Source organism: Muntiacus reevesi, chromosome 2, assembly GCF_963930625.1.
Source record: "Muntiacus reevesi chromosome 2, mMunRee1.1, whole genome shotgun sequence".
Taxonomy (NCBI): Eukaryota; Metazoa; Chordata; class Mammalia; order Artiodactyla; family Cervidae; genus Muntiacus; species Muntiacus reevesi.
In genome coordinates this window covers 251,300,673-251,326,204 of record NC_089250.1, presented here as the reverse complement: position 1 = coordinate 251,326,204, position 25,532 = coordinate 251,300,673, and the positions used below count along the sequence as shown (strand labels likewise).

General features: G+C 49.6%; 3 protein-coding genes across 4 annotated transcripts in view; 1 reads left to right on the top strand and 2 right to left on the bottom strand.

Moving 5' to 3' along the window:
* Nucleotides 1–6,582, bottom strand: part of TXNL4B (thioredoxin like 4B) — a 42,626-nt gene extending 36,044 nt beyond the window's left edge. The window contains exons 1-2 of one of the 2 annotated variants that reach the window (XM_065925677.1): nt 6,268–6,582; nt 3,143–3,312 (exon numbers count right to left, since the gene is read on the bottom strand). In XM_065925677.1, the coding sequence (XP_065781749.1) occupies nt 3,143–3,274 (132 nt within the window). In that variant the 5' untranslated portion in view covers nt 3,275–3,312; nt 6,268–6,582. The remainder of the gene's footprint in view (nt 1–3,142; nt 3,313–6,267) is intronic. The other variant, XM_065925676.1, reaches the window with a different exon arrangement.
* Nucleotides 6,583–6,740: 158 nt separating this feature from the next.
* On the top strand, nt 6,741–24,144 carry DHX38 (DEAH-box helicase 38). The gene is made up of 27 exons (XM_065925672.1): nt 6,741–6,950; nt 9,004–9,345; nt 9,707–9,894; nt 10,576–10,680; nt 11,243–11,390; nt 11,494–11,612; nt 11,729–11,805; nt 12,258–12,413; nt 12,923–13,084; nt 13,278–13,385; nt 13,718–13,830; nt 15,304–15,441; nt 15,798–15,984; nt 16,129–16,314; nt 16,658–16,798; nt 17,135–17,245; nt 17,336–17,452; nt 17,636–17,743; nt 18,121–18,233; nt 18,905–19,113; nt 19,207–19,361; nt 19,757–19,912; nt 20,011–20,145; nt 20,352–20,477; nt 20,988–21,083; nt 22,460–22,581; nt 23,656–24,144. The coding sequence occupies exons 2-27, from the start codon at nt 9,023–9,025 to the stop codon at nt 23,738–23,740; spliced, it is 3,684 nt and encodes a 1,227-aa protein (XP_065781744.1). The 5' UTR covers nt 6,741–6,950; nt 9,004–9,022; the 3' UTR covers nt 23,741–24,144.
* Nucleotides 23,812–25,532, bottom strand: part of PMFBP1 (polyamine modulated factor 1 binding protein 1) — a 65,385-nt gene continuing 63,664 nt past the window's right edge. Inside the window, exon 23 of the mRNA XM_065919344.1 lies at nt 23,812–23,951. Within this exon, the coding sequence (XP_065775416.1) occupies nt 23,812–23,951 (140 nt within the window). The remainder of the gene's footprint in view (nt 23,952–25,532) is intronic.

Here is a 25,532-nt window from a genome sequence, read left to right as displayed (position 1 = left end):
ATTCCCAGACCAAGAATCTAGCCTGTTGGGAGTTCCACATTAAGAGTAACATTATTCAGAGTCTGAATCCCTGTTGCTAGGGTAGTGAGAGGGCCCTGAGCAAACTGGGTGAAAATATTTCTTCTTTTTTTCTTCTATTTTTGATTAAAATATGTGTTTATAAACTTTACATGGATTTATAAAACCCATACTTGCTTAAATAAAAAAGTAAACTCAGAAATATGTGCTACAGATGATGCAATTCCCCCAAATCTCCTTTCCAATCTCACCCATAAATGAGAATTACAACCAAACAGCAGACCCTTACATGGCACTTGCTGTGTGCTAAGTGTTCTAAGTGCTTTACACTTGCTGGCTCCTTTAAACCGTACAACAGTTCTAGGAGGTATGCATGGCTACAGGCTCCATTTCACAGAAGAAAACTGAGCCATGAGGAGATAACGTGCCCCTGGTCACACAGCTGTAAGCAGTAAGGCTGGGATCTGAACTTGGATGGCCTGGCTTCAGAGTCTACACTCTCTGATATTCTACACCCCCACAGTTGAGGGTAAAATGCTCTGGCCCCTTTCCCACCAGGTTAATGCATCACACCCTCATTATTAATCACAGTCATGGGTTTTCTTACACTGGATCCACACTGTGGGTGGCAGCAACAGAAAATGTGGGTGAGGTCTTAGTCCTGGGTAAGTCTCTCTCCACAATAAATAGAGACCAGGATAAGCTTACTCTGCCCTGTACTCCCCTCTCGACTCATCAGACTGTAAAGATGTGCTGTGAAATCATAGATTACCATCAGGCACACACTGGAGGCGGCACTCCAGAAAAGCATACTTGCAGATAGAGAAAACAAAGTTCAGATTCCAGCTCTGCAACTTAGTGGTTCTGGGCCCGTGGAAGTCACCTGACCTCCCTGGCATGCATCTCCCCTCCCGGGAATACGAATTATTCCACTGTGAGGAGCACTGAATAAGACAATGTTCATAGATTCTAGTTCGTAACGTTTCTGGTCCTCCACTGCTTGTTGGTGAAACCGAGCTTCGGCAGTTGCTACTGGGGAAGGACAGCTAGGGCGGATTCCACACAATCACAGACCAGGCGGTTCGGCTCAGGCAGGCACATGATCAGCTCTTGGTGGAAATGTGCTAACAATTGAACAGCTATATCCCTAGGCCCTGCCTGCTCCTGCTCATACACTCTGTAGATGCTGGAGTAAGAACGTATAAGTTTTTAATAAAAATCCTAAAAAATTCACTTACTAAAAGACCTATACATAGAAAATTATAAAACACTGATGAAAGAAATCAAAGAGGACACAAAGAGATGGAGAAATATACTGTGTTCATGGATTGGAAGAATCGATAGTGTCAAAATGGCTATTCTACCCAAAGCAATCTATAGATTCAATGCAATCCCTATCAAGCTACCAACGGTATTTTTCACAGAACTAGAACAAATAATTTCACAATTTGTATGGAAATACAAAAAACCTCGAATAGCCAAAGCAATCTTGAGAAAGAAGAATGGAACAGGAGGAATCAACCTGCCTGACTTCAGGCTCTACTACAAAGCCACAGTCATCAAGACAGTATGGTACTGGCACAAAGACAGAAATACAGATCAATGGAACAGAATAGAAAGGCCAGAGATAAATCCACGCATCTATGGACAACTTATCTTTGACAAAGGAGGCAAGAATATACAATGGAAAAAAGACAACCTCTTTAACAAGAGGTGCTAGGAAAACTGATCAACCACTTGTGAAAGAATGAAACTAGAACACTTTCTAACACCATACACAAAAATAAACTCAAAATGGATTAAATATCTAAATGTAAGACCACAAACTATAAAACTCCTAGAGGAGAACACAGGCAAAACACTCTCTGACATAAATCACAGCAGGATCCTCTATGACTCACCTCCCAGAATATTGGAAATAAAAGCAAAAATAAACAAATGGGACCTAATGAAACTTAAAAGCTTTTGCACAACAAAGGAAACTATAAACAAGGTGAAAAGACAGCCCTCAGACTGGGAGAAAATAATAGCAAACGAAGCAACAGACAAAGGATTAATCTCAAAAATATACAAGCAGCTCATGCAGCTCAATTCCAGAAAAATAAATGATCCAATCAAAAAATGGGCCAAAGAACTAAAGACATTTCTCCAAAGATGACATACAGATGGCTAACAAACACATGAAAAGATGCTCAACATCACTCATTATCAGAGAAATGCAAATCAAAACCACAATGAGGTACCATTACATGCCAGTCAGGATGGCTGCTATCCAAAAGTCTACAAGCAATAAATGCTGGAGAGGGTGTGGAGAAAAGGGAACCCTCTTACACTGTTGATGGGAATGCAAACTAGTACAGCCGCTATGGAGAACAGCGTGGAGATTTCTTAAAAAACTGGAATTAGAACTGCCATATGACCCAGCAATACCACTCCCGGGCACACACACCGAGGAAACCAGAAATGAAAGAGACACATGCACCCCAATGTTCATCGCAGCACTGTTTATAATAGCCAGGACATGGAAGCAACCTAGATGCCCATCAACAGACGAATGGATAAGGAAGCTGTGGTACATATACACCATGGAATATTACTCAGCCATTAAAAAGAATTCATTCGAATCAGTTCTAATGAGACGGATGAAACTGGAGCCCATTATACAGAGTGAAGTAAGCCAGAAAGATAAAGACCAATACAGCATACTAACGCATATATATGAAATTTAGAAAGATGGTAACGATAACCCTATATGCAAAACAGAAAAAGAGACACAGATGTACAGAACAGAATTTTGGACTCTGTGGGAGAAGGCGAGGGTGGGATGTTTCGAGAGAACAGCATCGAAACATGTAATATTATCTAGGGTGAAACAGATCAACCAGCCCAGGCTGGATGCATGAGACAAGTGCTCAGGCCTGGTGCACTGGGAAGACCCAGAGGAATTGGGTGGAGAGGGAGGTGGGAGAGGGAGGTGGGAGGGGGGGATCGAGATGGGGAATACATGTAAATCCATGGCTGATTCATGTCAATGTATGACAAAAACTACTACAATATTGCAAAGTAATTAGCCTCGACCTAATAAAAATAAATGAAGGATAAAAAAACCAAAACATTTACTTACTATGTCGTCTAGTTGCAGACAGACTGGATCGTCATCTCTCCCAAACCTGAGAACCAGCACCTTCTCTGCAGTACTTTTTATTGCTTGGTCTACTGCCTTTTTGCTACTCAGTTTGGGTAACAGGAAGCTCATGTTGAAATAATCCAGATTATCAATCTTCAATGTTGGTCCTGAAAGTTGCAATGTTTAAAGACAGATTAAGTACATGAGTCCTAATTCTAAAACATTGTTCATTTTTGGAGTAGGTAACATATATATTTTTCCCTCCTAGATGAAAAAAAGTTTCATACAACATAGTAACAAAAACATAAAAGGAATACACTAAATGCACAAACTGGTGGCAAGTAAGTCCACCAGTTATAAAGAAACAACACAGAGAGGTATACTGTCATAAAATTTTCCTCTCTCTCCCCTCAGAGGGCTTGGCTGCCAGTGCCCTGGTAAGTAGTTACCAGACAACAACTTTCATTAGTTTCTCAGGTATCTTTCAGAGTTTGTTATGCATTCACAAGAAAATATAAAGATGCTTTTTTCCCCTTGTCACTCAAAAGATAGTGTATTCTATCAGTCGGTTCCAGTGGGAAAGAGATACATCTTCAAATCTGGTAATTTGAAGGCTTTCATTGAGGCAGGGCATAGGAAATAACAAGGTGCAGTGAAGAACCCTCAGCTAGGAGGACCAGGACGGGGTGCTGTTCTCACCCCCAGGCCTGAAGGAGCCCAGGAGGGAGTCATTACCACAACTGTGTGGCCGACATTGATGGGTGGAGAGGGCCGCTGTAAAGGGGGTCAGCCTGCAGTGAGGGGATACAGCCACTCTCCTCCCGCCCTCTGATGCTAACACTAATGCTCCCACTGGCTGACTCCAGCTGGAACAAAGACGGCAGGGGAGCCACAGAGGCAAACAAACCTCCTTGATTCAGAGCAGTCTAGAGAGGAAGAGTGGATCTGGAGGGGTAAATGACAGATGTCCAGCACACATACTTTACCCACTCTTCTGCACTTTACCTCACATGTGAATATCTTCCCATTGCTCTAGGCAGAAAACTCACACATTTCTTGTTACGGTGCCATACTACTTCATGCATGTTCCATCCTTTTTGTACAGTCTTTCATTGAGAGACATTTATATTATCATGAATTATAGTTTAAAGATTCTTGGTGTATGTCTTATTGAGTGTACCTCATTACAGGCAAAGAGATGAACTAAGAGGGCGTAAAAACCACACACACACACACACACACACACAAAACAAACAGCAAAATACTGAGATAGAAGGGGCTTGTCATTTTCAGGTTCACAGTTACATTTTTAGCTACAAAAACAAGGACCAGAATCCATGCCATCAAATTTCTAGTCTAGTATTCCTTTTACTACAATGGAAGTGAAAGTGAAAGTTGCTCAGTTGTGTCAGACTCTTTATGACCCATGGACTATACAGTCCATGGAATTCTGCAGGCCAGAATACTGGAGTGGGTAGCCTTTCCCTTCTCCAGGGGATCTTCCCAACCCAGGGATCAAATCCAGGTCTCCCACATTGCTGGCGATTCTTTACCAGCTGAGCCACCAGGGAAGCCCAACTTATTTACTACAATAAGTCCTATTTTTACGATCCAGAAACTCTTTGATCAAGGAGCTCTATTTTTGATCCACAAGAGACTCCATTGAGATGCTTATTCCCAGGGGACTGAATGCTATGAAAAGGGACTATTTCATTCTCTTTTTCAGTGACAAGTCACATTTTAAGATAAAATTCATGTAAGAAAGGAGATTGTTCCAGTAATAGGTCATACTTTAAATAGGAAAGAAGACTGCCAAAAGGGACTTTCGTCAAATAGAAGTGGCAGAACAAATTACTGATGCTTTAAAGCGAAAGTCAAAGAGAAGATGGGTTTGTCCCACCACTAGAATTCAAACAACCAGCAACTTTTGTATTGTTAAGAGAGGAGGAACCGGTCAACAGGGAGTGGGGAGGTAAGCATGTGAGAGAGTGGGACTAGATAAATGTTGGAAAGAGGAGAGGGAAATTTCTCTTTAGGCATGGAGAAAGACCAGGCCTAAGAAAATGTCCACAGCAAAGGATACCAATAGAGAATTGACAAAAGAAGAGGTAAAAATGGACAGATATATTTGGAAAGTTAAGCTTTACCTGTAAGCAAAGGAAAGCAAATTAAAAGATATATCTTTAAAAGTCATTCATTTGGCAAAGATTAAAAGATAACAGCAAGAGAGTGAGTGAACTGGCAAGCATTCAATACCTGATGGAATGTAGAGAAACAAAACTTTACTAGAAAAGAAATCTGAAATACTCTTTAACCAACAATTCCACTTCTGAGAATTCCTAGTAAATAAATAGACATGTGCACAAAGATTTGTTTACCATTTATAAGGGTGAAAAACTGGAAACAACGTAAACAGTAATCAGTAGTGGACAGAAGGAATAAATGACAGTATAGCCCAGTGATGTACTAGCACAGTATCATTATATACTGGGTTAGAGATGAGTAATTGAAAAATCCTTACGATAAAGAAAAAAATTTTTATAAAACAGTAGTATATAAAGTGTGTTCCCACTTTTGTACAAAGCCTAACTCTAATGTATATAAAAATATTCACATAGAACAATAAATAAAAATGAAAATGCCAGGGGTTCCCTGATATAGGTCAGTTGGTAAAGACTACCTCTGCAATGCAGGAGACCCCAGATGGATTCCTGGGTTGGGAAGATCCGTTGGAGAAGGGATAAGCTACCCATTCCAGTATTCTTGGGCTTCCCTGGTGGGTCAGTTGATAAAGAATCCGCCTGCAGTGCAGGAGACCTGGGTTCCATCCCTGGGTTGGGAAGATCCCCTGGAGGAGGGAAAGGCTACCCACTCCAGTATTCTGGCCTGGAGAATTCCATGGACTGTATAGTTCATGGGGTCGCAAAGAGTCGGACACGACTGAGTGACTTTCACTTTCAACTCCGTCAGAGGTTATCTCTGCGTGTGAACAGACGAGTAACTTTTACTTACACTGTGGGCGCGCGTCTTTATTTCCCCCAAATATCCGACATATATATTTTTAATGATGCCTGTGGTTGGGCTACTTCTGGCCCACAGCTACTGGGGAAAACGATACTTACTTTAATTGTACACGTCACCTCCTTCTCTTCCACTTCAGGGTTGTGGACAACTCCAACCCTTTCTCAAAGAAGCCGATTCAGACGGCTTTTTTTCCCTGCCCCAACCGCGGCGGCCACCCCAATTCAAAGTAACCTGGAGCCGTTGCCTAGCAACCCTCAGCCGACCACCAGAGCGGACGGAACCTGAAAAAGAAAACGCCCAGGCGCAGTAATGAACTCGCGTTCCGCTCTCAATAACCCAATCAGCAGAAGAGGTTATTCTAGTCACCGCCCACCTAACCTGCTCTGACCGGAAGCCCTAGGGTCACTCCCGCCCTTATTAAACCTGACAGGTCTCTTTACTTCTCCCTCCCACGCCCCACCTAGAGGCGGGGCCTCGCCCCTTACACTAAGCATGATTGGTCGCCAGGGGACTCGGAAGTGTCTCTGATCAGAGCCCCAGAGAAAGACAGTCTAGTCTCGCATGCGTGGTCGCGTTCTGTGTCGCACCGGGAACGGGCCTTTTCCGGGCCGCCCTCGATGCTATCTTTGGTTGGATAGAAGGAGCCGCGCAAAGTATTATGGGACAATAATGGTCGCTTTCATGTAGTTGATTTTGGCTCTCAAAGCGGTCTGAGCGAGGAGCGGCGGCGCCAGCGCCCCGGAATCCCGGACAGCAGGTCCTGAGAGTCAGGCTTGGTGAGGTGAGTGTCCCTTTTTCCTTTCCGATCTTTTCTTCGCCAATCGTGGCGGCTCCAAGAGGCGGATCTCGGCCTCTCGCTCAAGTTCGGGCCCGGGCTTGTAAAGTCTTGTTCCTGTCACCCAACTTGCCTTACTCACTGTAGGGATGCTGCTCAGGTTCTGCCGGCCCCGGCCTTTCTCCTTGATCAGGTCAGATCGTGCACACTTGACGCGGCCTCCCCGAGGTCCAGGGATGCTGGCCGGGAGTCACCCCGCCCACGTCCTTAGACCTTCTCGTTATCCCACTGCCAGACGGACACCGAGCCCAGAAGGGCTCTTTTCGTTTTCTCTTTCTCTGTCACAGTGGTATCTCTATCAGGCGATATCTTTTAACAAAATGTCAACTCCAAAAAGATCGGGATTTTTATTTTGGTCTCTTATTGCTAATGCCCAGAACAAGCGATTGGCTCACTGAAGGCATTTGTTGAATGAATGTATGCAGTTTCTTTCTTCGTTATTTTTCTTGTACCTCTTGTGACTTCTTTGCCACTAATCCTTTTTCAGAAGACAACACTTAACGTTCTTGTTTTTCTCAGCCACTAGTTGTCCTGTTTGTCAGACTCATTTTCCTGTGCTGCTTGGCACCTTTCTTTGCTGTCTCTAGAGATTTCTGGCTCCCTGTTTCCTTTAATCAGTTTAAAATTATTTATTCCTCAAATGTTTATTTTGCTAGGCACCAGGCATAGCAGTCAACAAGACAGACAAAGTTCTCCTGCGTAAAAGGACGGTTCTAGGGGTATATTTTCTAGTTCAGACCACTGAGCAGAGCATGTATATCTTACCTTCCCGTGTAGATTTCCTCCGATGAGTACAGATGTCACTAAAAATTAGCTTTCCCATTTCTCTTCTGTGTGATGGCATTTTCTAAAATGCAGCTCTTGTTTCTGTGTCCATATTGTGTGTTCAGTCTGTTTGGCTATATTTTTCTATAGAAATGTGCATGTTAATTAGAACTGTGTGAAACATTCAGGGTTCTGGTGGTTCTCTTGATAGTTCTTTGCTTCACTGACTTGTTGGAATGGGGCAAATTATTCAAGCACAAAATGGGATATGTTTATAAGCAGGTGGTGTGTAGTGGGAGGTAAAGAGGAATTTGTTATGAGTGGAGTGCCAGGAAATCTTACAGTCACCTAAATACTTTTCAGAAACATCATTTCTTAGCCTGGTGATTCTCTTGCAATTTTTTTTGGTGAATTTGAATTGTTGTTAAACAGATTTTGACTGCTGTGAGGTAATTCTTCTCTACAGAACAAAACTGGCCCAGAAAACTCATTGAAGAATGGATCATATGGATGGTAGCCTTATATCTCAACAGCTCTACTCTACTATATCTGTAGTCTAAAGGAGTAGAGAGTAGGAAGAACTTGTGTAAAAAATGGTGAGGAACCCAGCAGTACCCAAGAGCCCAGCAAGTGAAATAATGTAACAGTGATGTTTATGTAACTGTTTGTGGTTACAGAGTGAGTACTTTCACATATACTTTGTTGTTTGATACTCACAGTAACTTTATGGATTTAAGAGAGCAAAAAGTATTTCCATTTTTCAGGTATAGAATTATGCCTAACCAAAGATTAAGATTAATATCTATTTGCTTACGATCACATGGGTAGAAAATGTTGAGAGGGCTCTAATTGAGATTTCTGACTTCAGATCTAGTGTTTTCCCTACATGCCCTCTATAGATGCCGTCCTGCTCTAGTAAGTGCTCCTTAGTGAGGTCTCTTCTTGTCTGAATGATACCCTCTTGGATCTTGGGGGGTGTGTATGTGTGTGCATGTGTGTGTGTTTATCTATTTCTGATGTGTGTTGGGTGGAAATAGAAAGATCTTTTAAGATTAAGATTGTCAATGAGTTGATGGAAGAGTCTTGCGAAGAGGTAACTTAAAGGAATTCAGGTCTTGAGGGGGAGGTCAGCCACCCCCACCAGATATTCATATATTTAGTTATTTTGGGACGTAGTGGAGCCAAGTGTTTTCCCTTCTTATGTCTGATAGCAAATGGTTTGTTTTCCTTGCAGGGAAATCCTGGAACCTGTCATGGAGGACAGCAGCGAGGATGCCTCGATCCATCGATTGGAAGGCACTGATGTGGACTCTCAGGTTGGCGGTCTTATTTTTAAGACCAAAAGTGCAGCTAGTGAGCAGCATGTCTTCAAGGCCCCTGCACCCCGCCCTTCATTGCTGGGACTGGACTTGTTGGCTTCCCTAAAGAGGAAGGAGAGAGAGGAGAAGGATGATGGCGAGGACAAGAAGAAGTCCAGAATCTCTTCGTACAAGGACTGGGAAGAGAGCAAGGATGACCAGAGGGATGCTGAGGCCGAAGACAGTGACCAGGCTGGCCGAAGTGGCCGAAAAGACAGGTAAAAAGCCTTTGGGTGGATTGCCCAAGAGGGAATGAAAATAGAGGCCAGAAAATAATGTCTCATGTTTATCTCTCAGTTTTCTTATTGGATATTTAGGACTTAATTTTTACCAGGATTCTATAACATTGAGGCTAGGTAGGAATTGGTATTTTTTTTCAGATTTGGGGAAACTGTCAAAAGCAGCTAAAGAGTAGGTGATGGGGGGTTAGAACTGCTTACGGTTGTCGCCATATGCAAGCCTGCCGTACCAGGGAGATAAAGTGGAAGAGGCCGGGTTGCTTGTTTGTCATGGCCACAGGTTTGGGGCAGGTTTTTCTTCTCTGACTGAGCCCTTCACCAGCTGCCCTCCATGTTGCAGGCATTACCGATCAGCTCGGGTGGAGACTCCATCCCATCCTGGTGGTGTGAGCGAAGAGTTTTGGGAACGCAGTCGGCAGAGAGAGCGGGAGCGGCGGGAACATGGCGTCTATGCCTCGTCCAAAGAAGAGAAGGATCGGAAGAAGGAGAGGTCTCGGGATCGAGATTGTGACCGCAAGAGAGACAGGGGTAAACTGCCCAGCAGAGTTCCTAGGGCCTGCTAGGCACCCAAAGTAACGCATTGGCCTTTTTGCTGTCATGGGAGTTTTTATAATGCCTGTCAATTAGGGAGATCCATTTTCATGTCGGCCTGGTGGTATTGGGTATTTGACCCTGCTGGTGTTGGGAAAAGCGGGCAGTCGAAGAAAAGAACTGTTACTTGCAGCATAGCTACTTTGCTTGAGTGTGTGGTTCTTTGCGTTTTATCTTAAAAATTGGTGCTAAAGGTGATAGTGGGTAATATGTTTGAGAAACCAGTTGACAGTAGTGTTGGTGAGAGGAAAAGGACAGTGCTGTGGCGCACAGCTAGACATAAGGTCCAACGCTGGCTTTCCTTGGTAATATTTGAGGTCTGTAGCTTGTAGACTTGTAACTACTAAATAGTTATTCAGGATAGACTTGTAACTATTCTTTTTTGAATTCTTGCAGGAAAATAACTGTTACTGTGAGTTTGAAACTTTGTAGCCAGTAACTAATTTTTGCCCTTTGAAAGAATGGGGATATGTGAGATTCAGGAGCCCCTGGATCGCATTAGAGCAGTGAGGTTGCTCCTGTGAGTGAGTGGGGAGGCCTGTCCTTTCTCTTGGGTGAAGATGGGTGGAAGTTGGGACAGGCACCTGTTTTCTAAGCTCTGCTGGTGACTCCCGACAGATGAGCGGGACAGAAGTAGGCACAGCGGCAGATCGGAGCGAGATGGAGGGTCAGATCGCAGCAGCAGAAGAAATGAACCCGAGAGCCCCCGACACCGGCCTAAAGGTAGCCTGAGCTTGCTTATGGTGGTTTGTGAGAACCACGTATATGAGAGGCAGGGTGAGTGACTCCCATCCTCAGTGGAACTGGGTCGGGATTCCTAATTCCACCATGAATGACTTGGAATACTTGGTTGATTCAGTTGGGGAGGCCATGGACTTCCTTGGAAACTGATATGCTCCCTTAATGGAACTTGCCCATTTGCTGAGTGGCCAGTTTTTGAAATGGTAGGAAAGAATAGGGAGTGGGGGTGGGGAGTAGGGGGAGTGAGAGTGGGGTAGGGGTAGAAGAAGGGTTGATTATAAGAAATACGTATATTCAATAGAGATATGTTTGCAGAGACAAATTGGATGTTCCTTCAAATGTTCTTATAAACACAGATGAAAAATGGAACTCTTCAAATTCAGATATCTTTAAAAGCTGTCAAACCCATCATATCCATTGCAAACAGGTGCAGAGTTTATAAGTAGTAGAAGAAAGAAATTTGGCGAACTGATTTTCCTCTAATGGCTCTAACGCCATGTCTGAGTTAAAGTAAATGCTGAACTTCATGTCTTTTGTGGCCCAGATGCTGCCACCCCTTCACGGTCTACCTGGGAGGAAGAGGACAGTGGCTGTGGCTCCTCAAGGCGCTCACAGTGGGAATCGCCCTCCCCCACGCCTTCCTATCGGGATTCTGAGCGGAGTCATCGGCCGTCTAGTCGAGACAGGGATAGGTGATGTTCTGTGCGCGTGACTGGGACTGGGCAGGCGGGTGGTGGCTGGGAACACGTCTCAGCTTAGTGACTGTTTAGTGAAGCTGGTTTTACTGTTTCCCAGGTCTGTGAGGAGCAGGTACTCAGACGACACCCCTCTGCCAACCCCATCCTACAAATACAACGAGTGGGCCGATGACAGAAGACACCTGGGGTCCACCCCACGTCTGTCCAGGGGCCGAGGTAAGACGGGGTGAAAGTGGGAGGATGGGACGCTCCTCCTGGTGTGGCTGGTCTGTGTGAGGCCACTGGGGACAAACTGGGCTTTGCACACCGACCCGCTACATGTTCTCCTGCAGGGAGACGTGAGGATGGCGAAGAAGGAATTTCGTTTGACACAGAAGAGGAACGGCAGCAGTGGGAAGATGACCAGAGGGTAAGAAATACATCTCCGAGTGACTGAATGAGGGGTGGTGGCCATCTTTCAGTGAGCAAGTGACAGGGGTGTCAGAGTATAGGGGCCATGGGTGACACTCTGGTGAAACTGGACAGTCTCAGGAAGGCTGAGCTATGTTCAGTCTTGAAGCCCTGGAGTCCTTTTCCAGGCATAGGCTCCCTGGTGAAACTTCTCACGCAGTGCAGATCAGACCTAACTTCTTCTGCGTGCTGGCATCACTGTGTGGTAAACCTAAGAAGCGCCATCATGGTGGCCTGGGCTGCAAACCGTGCTTCTCCCGTAGGCGGCTGGCCCTCCAGCAAGGTGGCCTCTCCTGAGTTGTTCCACTGCACCAGTGACTTCTTGGCAAACATCTCCTCCCCTTCTGTCCCTGTCTTGCACATACACTCACCCTCTTCCCTGTTCTCACGGCTCTGTCTCTTGCGCTACAGCAAGCCGACCGGGATTGGTACATGATGGATGAGGGCTACGATGAGTTCCACAACCCCCTGGCCTACTCCTCCGAGGACTACGTGAGGAGGCGGGAGCAGCACCTGCACAAGCAGAAACAGAAGCGCATTTCGGCTCAGCGGAGACAGATCAATGAGGTGCGGCTGCCTGCGGGCGGCGGGCGGACTCCGCTGGGGTAGTGGCCGGTCACAGCCCTCTCGCCAGCACGGCTCTTCTCCCCACGGCTGAGGTCCCAGAAGGAGCGACATCCCTGGAAGTGGAGGGGTGGGCGGGGAAACCCACATCCAGAGACATCCAGAGACTTTGCTCTTTGGCGGTGCTTCCTGGAGGGCGCTGTTGATGGGAGCTGAGAGGGTGGGCTTGGCTCTGTGTCCTGTGTGTCTCTGAGTGGGATTGCGGGACGGCCCCTCTGTGCGTCCATGTAGAGGTTCTGGTTCAGACATAAAAGGTGGCTTCTGGGAGAATGCGCTGCAAGTGATTTGGGATCAGGGACTCTTCCGTCTTAAGGAGCTGCAGGGTCCAGAGACTGGTGACATCCCCACGGCCTTTCTCTCGGGATCTGCTGCGTGGCCTCGCCTGGGCCCTTTCAGGATGCCCTCGCGTGGCTGCAGCCTGAACGTGGCCTCCTCCCGCTGTGTCCTCACAGGACAATGAGCGCTGGGAGACCAACCGCATGCTCACCAGCGGGGTGGTGCACCGGCTGGAGGTGGACGAGGACTTCGAGGAGGACAGCGCGGCCAAGGTGCACCTCATGGTGCACAACCTGGTGCCCCCCTTCCTGGACGGGCGCATCGTCTTCACCAAGCAGGTGGGGGCCTCTGTGGTCAGAGAGGAGGAGCCCAAGTGGGGGAAGACTGGGAAGGAGGAGGAGAGGAAAGGCCCCATCATGGCGGGGGTGGGGCGGCAGCCCTTCCCTTACCACTGCCATTACGCAGCGGACCTTTGTGTTGAGTTTTAACAATCAGTGTGGAATTTCTGCTTTTTCCCTCAACCTCCTGCAGCCGGAGCCTGTGATTCCAGTCAAGGACGCCACTTCAGACTTGGCCATTATTGCTCGGAAAGGCAGTCAAACAGTGCGGAAGCACAGGGAGCAAAAGGAGCGCAAAAAGGTTGGTTTCTGGTCATCTGGGGTCCGAGGATCTCGTTTTTTTTCTTTGTTTGGTCTTCTTTTTAAGGGTCATGCTGTATCTCACAGGTAGGTTCCTTTGGCAGTCAGAGGAAACTCACAGAGCACATGTCAGCTCCTGGGGGGAGGGCACGTGTTCCTCTTGTGGGGCTTGGTAAAGGCAGTTCAGGGCTGGGGCCTCGGGAACTTCGCAGGGAAGGTGGGAGGAGGGCCTGGCTTGCTGGGAACTTACTGCTGCTAGAGGAAGCCTGTTGTCAGACGGGACTGATTTTCCATCACAGGACGGAGCGGACTGACTTCCCATGTCTTTTTCAGGCTCAACACAAACATTGGGAATTGGCTGGAACCAAACTGGGAGATATAATGGGTGTCAAAAAAGAAGAAGAGCCGGATAAATCTCTGACCGAGGATGGGAAAGTGGACTACAGGTAGGAGTCTCAACGGCAGCCTGCACCTCTGAAGATGGGCTTTAAGGGGACCAATATGACTTGTCACTCACTAATACAAGTCACTTGGGAACCTGTGGTCCCCTCACCCTGATCTGTCTTTACCTTTCTCGAGATAATATCCCACCTGCCTCCGCTGCCATCATAGGTGCCTCCTCTGTGCCGAGCAGCACCACATGCCTCACAGATACTTGGTCGCCGGATTCTCATGGCAGTCCCGTGGGACAGGTGTAATCTTTCTCATTTTTCATGTGAGGATGATGCAGCCTAGGGAGGTTAAGTAACTTTTTACTTAACCTCCCTAGGTTTGAGGTTGCCCAGCTGGTAAATGGTGGAGTGGGGATCCCACCCAGACGGTCTAGCTTCAGAGCCCATGCTCTTAGCTGCTCTGCTAGAGAGCCTTTTAGATGTTTGGTGTGGGAACATGTGCTCTGCCCCCTTAGATTTTAGTTCACTCTAAGAAAGACACTGTTTTTAACAGAGGTTTGAAAACAGAAAGGGTTGTCCTCTCAGCTAGAGCTTCCCCGTTCACAGAGGCGTTTAAGCCAATGTTGGATGACTGCTTATTGCGCTTCCCTCATCATGTAGGTGGTTGAACTCAGATGTTCCCTTCTGAAGCTCATCCTTTGAACACTCTAAAGTCCTTCCAAACTGTTGTCTCAGTTAATAATTCTGTGTACCACTGTGGGAAATGAGAAGCTGGTGCTGTTGATCAGCCTTGTTGGTTTAATCCTGTTGGTATAGAGTTTTAGGTGACCAGGAGTGACTGGGGCATTAGAAATGGGAAGCTGACAGAGCACAGGCTTGATCTGATGGAGGAAAAGTCTCCTGGGGAAGGGGTGGGTGGAGATTGTAGGTTTGCATAGGTGAGGAGGGACTGGGACGTCTTTGCTGTGTGGCCTGGGGATGTATGTGTATCGGACCCTTCAGTGCGTTTAGTGGAAGGTATTGGTAACATCAAGTAGGGCTGTTCTCACAGTTCTTTGAAGCTAAAGCCTTACAGACTCTGCTGTCCTGCTGAGAGGCGGGAGGGAGTCTGACCTCAGTTATGACTGTTACCATGACTCCTCCTTCCAGCCCTTTAAGTGTGGTGTTGAGATTGCCCAAGGTTGTTCTATACGAGGTATGGCCTGTGCAGTTGAGCTCCTCGTCTGGGTGGACTCTTCCAGGGCAGAGGATTTGCACACTTGCTGATCTGCAGCTCTTCTGAGCCCTCCGCGGGTGTCTGTCCCGAGGGTGTTGAGCAGGTTTTGGATGATGGATGCTTAGACAGCAGTGTGGTCCCTTAGGCCAGAGGAGATGAGCAGCAGCTGGCAGCCCTCACATCTCAAAGATTCGCTGTGTGTTAGGAGCAGTTCTCACTTCCGGGCATAGGAAGCAGGGCAGTAGCCCAGTCAGGAGGGAAGATGCGTGAGACCGTGCAGGGATCTTAGGCCGCATGCGGTGTGTTCTCAGGACAGAGCAGAAGTTTGCCGACCACATGAAGAAGAAGAGCGAGGCCAGCAGCGAGTTTGCCAAGAAGAAGTCAATTCTGGAGCAGCGGCAGTACCTGCCCATCTTCGCCGTGCAGCAGGAACTCCTCACGATCATCAGGTGACTCCCCAACCTGGGGATGGGACCCCAGTAGTGGGTCAGGTGACCGGTGCGTGCTCTGTGGTTCTTTTTCTTTGGGGTATGACATTTGGTGGAGAAGGGAAAGGATTTTTTTTTCCCCCTCTCCTGAGTGCCCCAGGCTACTCTGCTTGAAATAAGCAACATGGCCTCATGAAACAGCATGGCGCTTCTTTCAACCTTACTGTCTTTTAGACTTTTCAGGGAATTTCAGTATGAGACTGTTTTCCCAGGGAAATCCTCCTTTCTGAGCAAGCACGCTCCTTGGATAGCTGCAGGCGGGGCTACAGGTGGCCTTCCACTCGTGCTGATTCACCAGTCTCTTCTCCCCCTTACAGAGACAACAGCATCGTGATCGTGGTTGGGGAGACAGGGAGTGGAAAGACAACGCAACTGACCCAGTACTTGCATGAAGACGGCTACACGGACTATGGGATGATCGGATGCACCCAACCCCGCCGTGTGGCTGCCATGTCGGTGGCCAAGAGAGTCAGTGAAGAGATGGGGGGAAACCTTGGTGAGGAGGTGAGTGGGCCCAAGGGCTGAGCTGTGTACTTCATACCTGTGGCCTCTGTCACTTGACCTGATCCGCGGAGGCCTAGACCCAGCTCGGGGTGTGCAGTGGTGTGTGGGTGCCCAGTGCTCCTGAGCCATCTCTCTGGCTTCCAGGTGGGTTATGCCATCCGCTTCGAAGACTGCACTTCAGAAAGCACCTTGATCAAGTACATGACTGACGGCATCCTGCTGAGAGAGTCCTTACGGGAAGCGGACCTGGATCACTACAGCGCCATCATCATGGACGAGGCCCACGAGCGCTCCCTCAACACCGACGTGCTCTTTGGGCTGCTCCGGGAGGTGAGGGCTGTGGGTCCAGGCCTCTGTGCCTGTGGGGCTGGGAGTCAGTGACGAGATGTCTGGGGTCTAGCCCGGGGAAGTTTAGGGGGCCTCTGACAGACCAGAGTTGCCCCTGAGGCCTCGGCTGCCCAGTGGTGGTTCACTCCATTCTAGCTCAGCCGAGTGACTTGTGGTTCTCCTGCCTGTGGCTCTGTGACTCAGCCTTTGGGACTATTACAGATCTAACGAGCCACCCGTCAGCTTGGGCTTCTGTTTCACTTGGTAGTGATGCTGATGAGACTGGAGGGCAGAGGTCAAGGGTTCTGAACCCGTGGGGAAGCCTCTGAATGACTTCTTCTCTTAGGTGGTGGCTCGGCGCTCAGACCTGAAGCTCATTGTCACATCAGCCACCATGGACGCAGAGAAATTTGCCTCCTTTTTTGGGAACGTCCCCATCTTCCACATCCCTGGTCGTACCTTCCCTGTGGACATTCTCTTCAGCAAGGTACCAAGGCTCTTTTTTTCTTAACTGACCCCGACCTCAGATAAAGAGCCGGGTGGGGGGCGTGGGGTGGGGTACTGAGTGGGAAAGGTTTTGTGGGCACCATGGGAGCCCATGGCTTTTGGGCTTGGAGGCGAAAGACTGTACTCTGGGGACATTTGGTTTGATTGTTTCTTTGGGGTGGAGGCTTGGGACCCAGGGAGGGCCATAAGGCCCATCTGCAGGTGCACGACCCTGAGAGTCTGCCCAGCTCTGGCCCCAGACCAGGGACTGGGCCGCTGCTTCCCAGAGCAGGCCTGGCCCACATGTCCTCTGATGGTGCCCCTGGCTGGCTTGCAGACACCGCAGGAAGACTACGTGGAGGCCGCGGTGAAGCAGTCCCTGCAGGTGCATCTGTCGGGGGCCCCTGGGGACATCCTCATCTTCATGCCTGGCCAAGAGGACATTGAGGTGTGTGCCTCGGTCGTGACCTTGGTGAGCAGGTGGGTCCTTGGTGAGGATCAGCGGCCCTAGCATCTGATGACTCCTCTCTGCACTCAGGTGACCTCAGATCAGATTGTGGAGCATCTGGAAGAACTGGAGAACGCACCCGCCTTGGCCGTGCTGCCCATCTACTCCCAGCTGCCCTCTGACCTCCAGGCCAAGATCTTCCAGAAGGTGAGACGGCAAGAGTGTCTGGTTTGGGTCCCCACTTTGGGAACCTCCCAGACTCCCCCTAGGAGGGCAAGAGGGAGAGGGTGTTACTTTCCTGGCACGGGTGGGGTGTGCTCTTCTCCTTGTGGGGTCTCTCCTACCTGCCAGCCTACAGCCTTTCCTCCTGCATGTCCTGTCTGACTCCAGGCTCCGGATGGCGTCCGGAAGTGTATTGTCGCCACCAACATTGCTGAGACCTCCCTGACTGTTGATGGCATCATGTTTGTTATCGATTCCGGTTATTGTAAGTTAAAGGTAAGAGGAGACACAGGCAGCGGGGCCCTGGGCCTTCATGCAGGCTCACCCGGCCTAGGAGGTGGGAAGGCAGAACCTGGGTCCTCAGACCTTGAACAGCGGTTGCTTGTGGAAGTGGAGGTGGTGTTTTGAGTGCTGATTTTGTCATGTTCCTGATTCGTCCAATCCTTGTGATAACTCAGGGTGGACAGTGTTACTTGATAAAGGTTGCGGAGCTGGTGATGAAGGGAAATTTCTTGAGGTTCCTGACTCCAGAAGATGGCTGCCTGTATCACTGAGACATTTCACTCTGTAGCATGTAGCAGCCAAGGGTTTTCTTTGTCTCAAGGCTGCCTCCCGTTTATCCCCTCGCTTTGTCCTTTTCTGCCCCCTCCTAGGTCTTCAACCCCCGGATTGGCATGGATGCTCTGCAGATCTACCCCATCAGTCAGGCCAATGCCAACCAGCGGTCGGGAAGAGCCGGCAGGACGGGCCCAGGTCAGTGTTTCAGGTAGGAGCGCTGTGCTTGCCTGCTTTCCAGGGTGGGAGCCCAGGCTGGATTGGGCAGGAATGGCTTTCGTTCCTGCAGAGGGGTGATCCCTGAGGCTGGGGACCAGTGGTGGGGCTGCCACTTGTTGGTTCTCACGTCACATGCTGCTGAGTGGAAGAAGTCACCTTACCAGGCAGCCCTGAGGTCCAAGTGGCCTTGTGTTTCAGGAGGACCTATGTTGAACGTCCCTGCAGTGGATGACCAGTATTACAGTGCATCTCTCCTTAGAGAATAAATGTGAACAAAGTATATCACTGGTTCTTTTTTATACTCCTCTAATTATTCTTTTTTGGTTCTGACTTAAAAATAATAGAAATTCAGAAAATACAGAAAAATATAAACAATTATAACTCAGTCATAATTCTAGTGCAGGCTCAATGGTTCCAAAAATGAAACAATTATATAAGAGACTCCCGCAGAAGGGTGAATTGGCACGAGTGAGTTTTAAATAGGTAGAGATTTGTGATTGTAAGAGACAAGGGGAGTTGGGGGAAGAAATGAGGCCTCTCCTCCCTACCTCTCATCAGCACTGGCTGTTCCGGCTGCACAAGCCCACGGTGCTGGTGGGCTCACCTGGGCTGCTGGGCGCGTGTGGTGGCAGGTGTGGCAGCACCGGGTCTTTTCTCTGGCAGACTCTACACCCAGAGTGCCTACAAGAACGAGCTCCTGACCACCACGGTGCCCGAGATCCAGCGGACCAACCTGGCCAACGTGGTGCTGCTGCTCAAGTCCCTGGGGGTGCAGGACCTGCTGCAGTTCCACTTCATGGACCCACCCCCGGAGGACAACATGCTCAACTCCATGTACCAGCTCTGGATCCTTGGGGCCCTGGACAACACAGGTGCCGGGCAGGGCCCTGTGGGCTCTGGGGCCTGGGTTCTCCGTCTTACAGCAGCGTGTCTGCTGACTGTCTGTGTCCGCTCCTCTCTCTCAGGTGGTCTGACCTCGACGGGGCGGCTGATGGTGGAGTTCCCACTGGATCCGGCCCTGTCCAAGATGCTCATCGTGTCCTGTGACATGGGCTGCAGCTCCGAGATCCTGCTCATTGTCTCCATGCTCTCGGTCCCGGCCATCTTCTACAGGCCCAAGGTGGGAGGCTCTGCCCGGCTCCTGTCCTCCCAGGGGTCTCGGGAGTGTATGGGCTGGAGGGAGGCTGAGAGAGGGGAGAGGGTCCCCTGTTGTGAAGATGAAATGGAGAGGGTAGAAGCGGAGTTTCCGAAGAGTGATTTTACTGTGTTATGTGAAGCAGGTTGGGGCGGGGGAAGGGGTGGGCTAGATCCGTGGTTCTCAGGGAATGTTCTGCAAGAGCCTTTTTTTCTACGATGGTTGCCCTCGCATCTTAAAATAAATATTTTGTTATAAACAAATTTTGTTTTTGCTATATCGTCCGGCACCACATTGATGTGTTTTAAGTTGAGGGAGCGGGAAGGTGACAGGCTGAGACAGCTCTTCTTAGTGGCCTGGGCTCCCCTTTCCTTTCCCAGGGCCGAGAGGAGGAGAGCGATCAAATCCGGGAGAAGTTCGCAGTCCCTGAGAGTGACCACCTGAGCTACCTGAACGTCTACCTGCAGTGGAAGAACAACAATTACTCCACCATCTGGTGCAACGATCATTTCATCCATGCCAAGGCCATGCGGAAGGTGAGTCTGTGGCCCAGATAAGCAGGATGTGGGAGGCGGGATGGGCTGCGGGGAAAGGAGGGGGTGTTCCATCCCTGACCACCTGCGTCCTGCTCCAGGTCCGGGAGGTGCGGGCTCAGCTCAAGGACATCATGGTGCAGCAGCGGATGAGCCTGGCCTCGTGTGGCACTGACTGGGACATCGTCAGGAAGTGCATCTGTGCCGCCTATTTCCACCAGGCAGCCAAGCTCAAGGTGAGCCCGGAGGAGCCTGGTGGAGCTGTGCCCCTTCCTGGCCTGACACTGCCCGAGCACAGAGTTCTCCTTTCTCACTGTACAGTCCTGCAGATCTGGGCTTCCCCGGGAAGCTGGTGTCAAGGCAGCATTGAGGGGTGGCGGAGCTGCCCAGACGTGCAGTGTTTTGCTGAGGCAGCCAGCCACTTGTTGGGCCTCTTCCCTAGGGAATCGGGGAGTATGTGAACATCCGGACAGGCATGCCCTGCCACCTGCACCCTACCAGCTCCCTCTTTGGAATGGGCTACACCCCCGACTACATCGTGTATCACGAGTTGGTCATGACCACCAAGGTGAGTGTTTTCCAAGGCAGCTGGCATGATGTCAGCCTGCTTGGCTGGGCTAGGCCTTTGTAACCATTTGCTGCCTTCTGGGGTGAGCTTTGAGCTTGGGGGACTTGGGGCCACAGGTGCTGCTTTGAGGGGAATTGAGGTTGGTTTCCAGTGGGAGGTTTGGGGAAGTTAATTGACCTCTAGGTTCCAGTGGCCTGAGTTATGCTAGCTGGATTGTTTCCTGCTTGCTGCCTGGGACAAGCAACCCCTCTGGGTGTTGTTAGAAGGGTTTTCTGAGGGGCTGGGCCTGTTCTTTTGGACACTGCAGGGCTTTCTCACAAGCGTGGAGGATTTTGGATGGGAGAAGGGATTAGAATGCCAGTGTCTGTGGCTTTTCCTTGCCTCTCTCAGCCTGGCAGGCTGGGGGTAGGGCCCTGCCTGTGAGGATCCTAGTTATGGAACCACTCCGGGAGGGACAGCTCAAAGCAGTGGTCTGTCCGTGACCCTCGCCTGGTGGCCCTTCTGCTGCAGGAATACATGCAGTGTGTGACTGCCGTGGACGGAGAGTGGCTGGCAGAGCTGGGCCCCATGTTCTACAGCGTGAAGCAGGCTGGGAAGTCTCGGCAGGTAAGGCCCTGTGCTTTCCTGGGGTGGGTCTGTTTGCCTCTGGGATCCGTTTTTCCCCCTCAGCCTGGTATTAAAGACATGCCATCATCTGGCTTCCCCTTACTTCTCTGTCGGACATAAGAGCTGTGATCCAGGCAGGCTAGCCTGTCTCACTTCTCCCACCCACTCCATTTGCTTGGTCTGCTGAGCCTTGAAAAACAAACAAAACAAACAAAAAAACTTATTGTTGAAAAGTCCAAATATCTGTGAAAGTGGACAAAAACAGTATAAGGAGTCACAGATTCCTCACCTAGCCTCTGTAATTATCAACAATCTTCCCAACCTCATTTCTTTTATTCCCACCCTGCTCCATACACAGTGATCTTTTTCCTGGAATGTTTTAAAGCATATTCCAGACATTGTGGTTTTTCACTCAAATACTTGAATAGGGTTCTCTAAAAAGACTTTCAAAAATTAAAACATAACCTCCACACCAACATCACTCAACAAAAGTAATCCTTAATGTCACCAGATTCTGCAGTTCTTAGTCATGTTTCCCTTTTTATTTCAAAGATAAAATTTTTTTATAATTGCTTTGCTTGAATTAGGATCCAGATGTTGGAATTTGTCATTATATATATTAAGTCTTTTGAGAACGAGCTCTGCCCCCTCATTTTCATGGTATTGACTTACTAGGAAAACAGGTTGTCATCTTGTAGAATGTTCCACATAGTTTTAGGCTAATTGGTTCCTCAGAATGTTTAACTTGTGCCTCTATCCCATGTGTTTTCTGTAAACTAGTCATTAGTCTAATGTCTTGGTTAGATTCAGGTTCAGCTCTTTGGAGTAGGAATGCATAAATGCATGTGTTGCTGTAAACCTCCTCTTAGGTTCTGTCAGGAGGCACATATGGTCTCTGGTCCCCCTTTTGATGACATTAAGGGTGCTCAGCGTTCCCACTTGATCCCTCACTTATAAGTTCTCTATTTGCTCCTCAGTTTCCTGACAATCTCAGTGTCCACTGGTGGCCACCACCAGGATCCATTATTTAGGGTTGCATAAGATCGTGGACCTTTGCTTTCCCGTGTCCGTCCTCTCCACTCAGACGTTGTGCCTTCCCTATTCCCCGTGTGTCCTGGCATGGTTGTGAACTTGGTAGGAGCGTGTAAGCACTTACCAGGCTGAAAGGGGGCTGAGGCGTGCTAGGGTTGGGACGCAGTCCTCCAAGGTGTGTCCTGGCTCAGTGAGAAAAGCAGGCCTCGGCCCTGGTGCTGTGTGGCCCTGTCTCTGGCAGCTGGTGCAGTCTACACCACGCCTGGCTGGCAGCAGGGCGTGGGTACAGGCCAGGCCTCCTCACTGCTGGTCCTCAGTGACCCCAGTACCTCTCCCTTCTCTAGGAGAACCGCCGGCGGGCCAAAGAGGAAGCGTCCGCCATGGAGGAGGAGATGGCGCTGGCTGAGGAGCAGCTGCGGGCCCGGCGGCAGGAGCAGGAAAAGCGCAGCCCGCTGGGCAGCGTCAGGTGAGCGCAGCCTCAGGACCCGGGCTGGGAGGGAGCCCGTGGCTGGACCCACCGGGCCCCGAGTGAGGCCGCGATTTAAGAGAAATTAAACATGCAGAGGTGAATTGGTGACAGGTTGACTGTGGTCACATGGAGGAATTCTGGACACACTTTCAAGGGATGGTGATCTGGCTGCCAACTCCTGGCATTGTTAAGTTGTGGTGGGGCCTGAGGTGGGCTGGAATGCAGAGTGGGTCTCACAGCCTCATCAGTGAGCGAGGGCTTGGGCATCCTGGTGGAGAGGTGAGGCGGGGAGATTCGTGGGCCCCTGTGTCTGCCCTGGTGTCTGGAGTTGGGTTAGACCCCACAGGTGAAGGGCACAATCCTGGCAAGACCACCCTCAGAGCCTCAGTCACCACCTGCAAGCTGGGGGGTACCCAGGGTCACCCTCATTTCTCACCAACTTGTTACAAATTTGGGGATCCCCACTGTGGTGCCCAAGGCCAAGGGAAATTCCCAGGGTCTAGAGATAACCGCCAGGATGTGGGGACAGAGCCTTGCCTCAGCTGGAGTGGTGGCCTGCTGAGGCGGAGGGGAGACCTCCTCCAAGGCTCACCTGTTGTTCAGTCGCTCAGTTGTGTCTGACTCTGTGACTTCATGGACTGTAGCCCGCCAGGCCCCTCTGTCCATGGGATTCTCCAGGCACAAATACTGGAGTGGGTTGCCATTTCCTTCTCCAGGGGATCTTCCCCACCCAGGGATCAAACCTTAGTCTCCTGCATTGCAGGCAGATTCTTTACTGCTGAGCCACGAGGGAAGCCGATGGCTCACCTAGGGGGTATGAAAGGATTTGTTTGTTAATAAAGCCATCTCACAGTGTGCCTCAGTGGATATAAGAAGGCCCATCTCATTCTGCTCCCAATCACAGATAGGGAAGGCAAGAGGAGTGGAAGTACGTTAGGGGAGAAGACCCTGCAGCCCCAGAGCCTGCTCACACACAGTTAAAAATGCTGGGTTTCAGGCTCCTATTTCTACTGTGTGTCCTGGGCAAAGTGAGCCTCAGTGTGATTCCTAATCCCTCTTCTGTGTCTCCAGGTCTACGAAGATCTACACTCCTGGTCGGAAGGAGCAGGGGGAACCCATGACCCCTCGCCGCACGCCAGCCCGCTTTGGGCTCTGAGCCGAGGCTCTCTCTGCAGGGGAAGGGAGCCAGGTGTTGAGTCCCGAGCCCCGGCCTATCGACTAACCCTCTCAACCCAGGCCACTTTGACAAAATACCTGCACACAGCTTTCATCTGTGTACATCATGGCCCCGGGGGCCCCTGCTGAGGCCAGGCTCTGCCACAGAGGAGGCTGGAGTTCCTTGGTGCGTGCGCGGGGCCGCAGAGCGGCTGCCGGGACCACAGGAGGTGGCCGGACCCACCAAATACAAATAGATTGTCCCAGGACACTTGGTGTATCGGTGACATGGCTGTGACTATGTTTTTTTAAAAAGTTCTTGTGTAAAACAGCACAATAAGACCTAGAGGGAATTATAATTTGGTTATAATTCAGGATTTGGAAATAAATTTATTGTTTGTAAAATGTTATTGTATTTCTGATGGTTCTCTTCCCCTCACTACCCTGAATCACACGCTAGAGAACAGGCAAGCTCTGGTGTGACTTTCCTTAGACGTGGCCTCCTAGAACCTGAGCTCGCCCTTGTGTCTGTTCTCCAGGCAGTGCCTGGAGGGGTCAGGGGGCTGGGACTCAGCTGGCGGGGAAGGAGGATGGCCTCGGGTGCCGGCACCAGGTGAGTCAGGCTCTCAGGGGGCCTGGCTGCCCCAAAGGCAGGTGAGCAAGGCTGGCCCTGCTGGCCAGGCGTGGGAGGAAGGCGAGCAGCCACTCACCCCCTGTCCCCCATGGTTGGGTTGGCTACCCTATTGCTTAAAATGGCAGAAGTTTCTAACTTTATGATAGTATTATGTATCGATGGAAAATAGCATTAAGATGTTGCTTATGGATTTTCATGTAAAAGGTGATCCCTTCACTGGAATCACAAGTCTTTTCTCATGTTAGGCAGCCTCTGCAGTGTGCAGAGGTGATGGTTTGTGTATCTGATCCTTTGGGTCACCACCAGACGAGCCCATCACTCCTGCCTCACACTGCATTTCCATTATTTGCCCTTCCCGGGTCGTAGCAGGGGCATCCTATATGACAGATTGCTGCTATCAGCAGAGCATTTTCTTGGCTTTAGTTGAGCTGGGGAGGAAGGAGAGATATTAAAGAATTGCTGGACTTCCCTGGTTGTTCAGTGGTTAAGAACCTGCCTGCTAGTGCAGGGGATAGTTTCAATCTCTGCTCTGGGAAGAGTCCACATGCCACAGGGCAACTGAGCCATCGCTGTAGAGCCTGTGCTCTGGAACGAAGCGTAGCCTCTGCTTGCTGCAACTAGAGAAAGCTCGTGCCCAGCAACGGAGACCCAGCGCCCAGCATCGAAGACCCAGCACAGCCAAATAATAAAATTATAAAAAGCTTTTAAGAATTGCTACCAACTAGTGGGTTTCTTGGAGAAGGCAATGGCAACCCACTCCAGTACTCTTGCCTGGAAAATCCCATGGACGGAGGAGCCTGGTAGGCTGCAGTCCACCCGGTCGCTAAGAGTCGGACACGACTGAGCGACTTTCACTTTCACTTTTCACTTTCACGCATTGGAGAAGGAAATGGCAACCCAGTCCAGTGTTCTTGCCTGGAGAATCCCAGGGACGGCGGAGCCTGGTGGGCTGCTGTCTATGGGGTCGCACAGAGTCGGACACAACTGAAGTGACTTAGCAGCAGCAGCAGTGGGTTTCTTCCTTCATTTTTCCTCTCCCCTCATCCAGAAATGCATGCTCTTTGATTTCTTTCTCTTACTTTACCTTTGGCTATTATTTCTCTCAATTTTCTATTTTTGATCCCTTGGTTGGGAAGATTCCCTGGAGAAAGGAGAGGCT

What these genes read in the sequence shown, in the direction of transcription:
- DHX38 (XM_065925672.1), top strand. Translation starts at nt 9,023, where the DNA reads ATGGAGGACAGCAGCGAGGATGCCTCGATCCATCGATTGGAAGGCACT. An exon ending in TCTTTGGGCTGCTCCGGGAG is followed by an intron (nt 16,315 to 16,657) that starts GTGAGGGCTGTG and finishes TTCTTCTCTTAG; the next exon opens with GTGGTGGCTCGGCGCTCAGA. An exon ending in CTGGCCAAGAGGACATTGAG is followed by an intron (nt 17,246 to 17,335) that starts GTGTGTGCCTCG and finishes CTCTGCACTCAG; the next exon opens with GTGACCTCAGATCAGATTGT.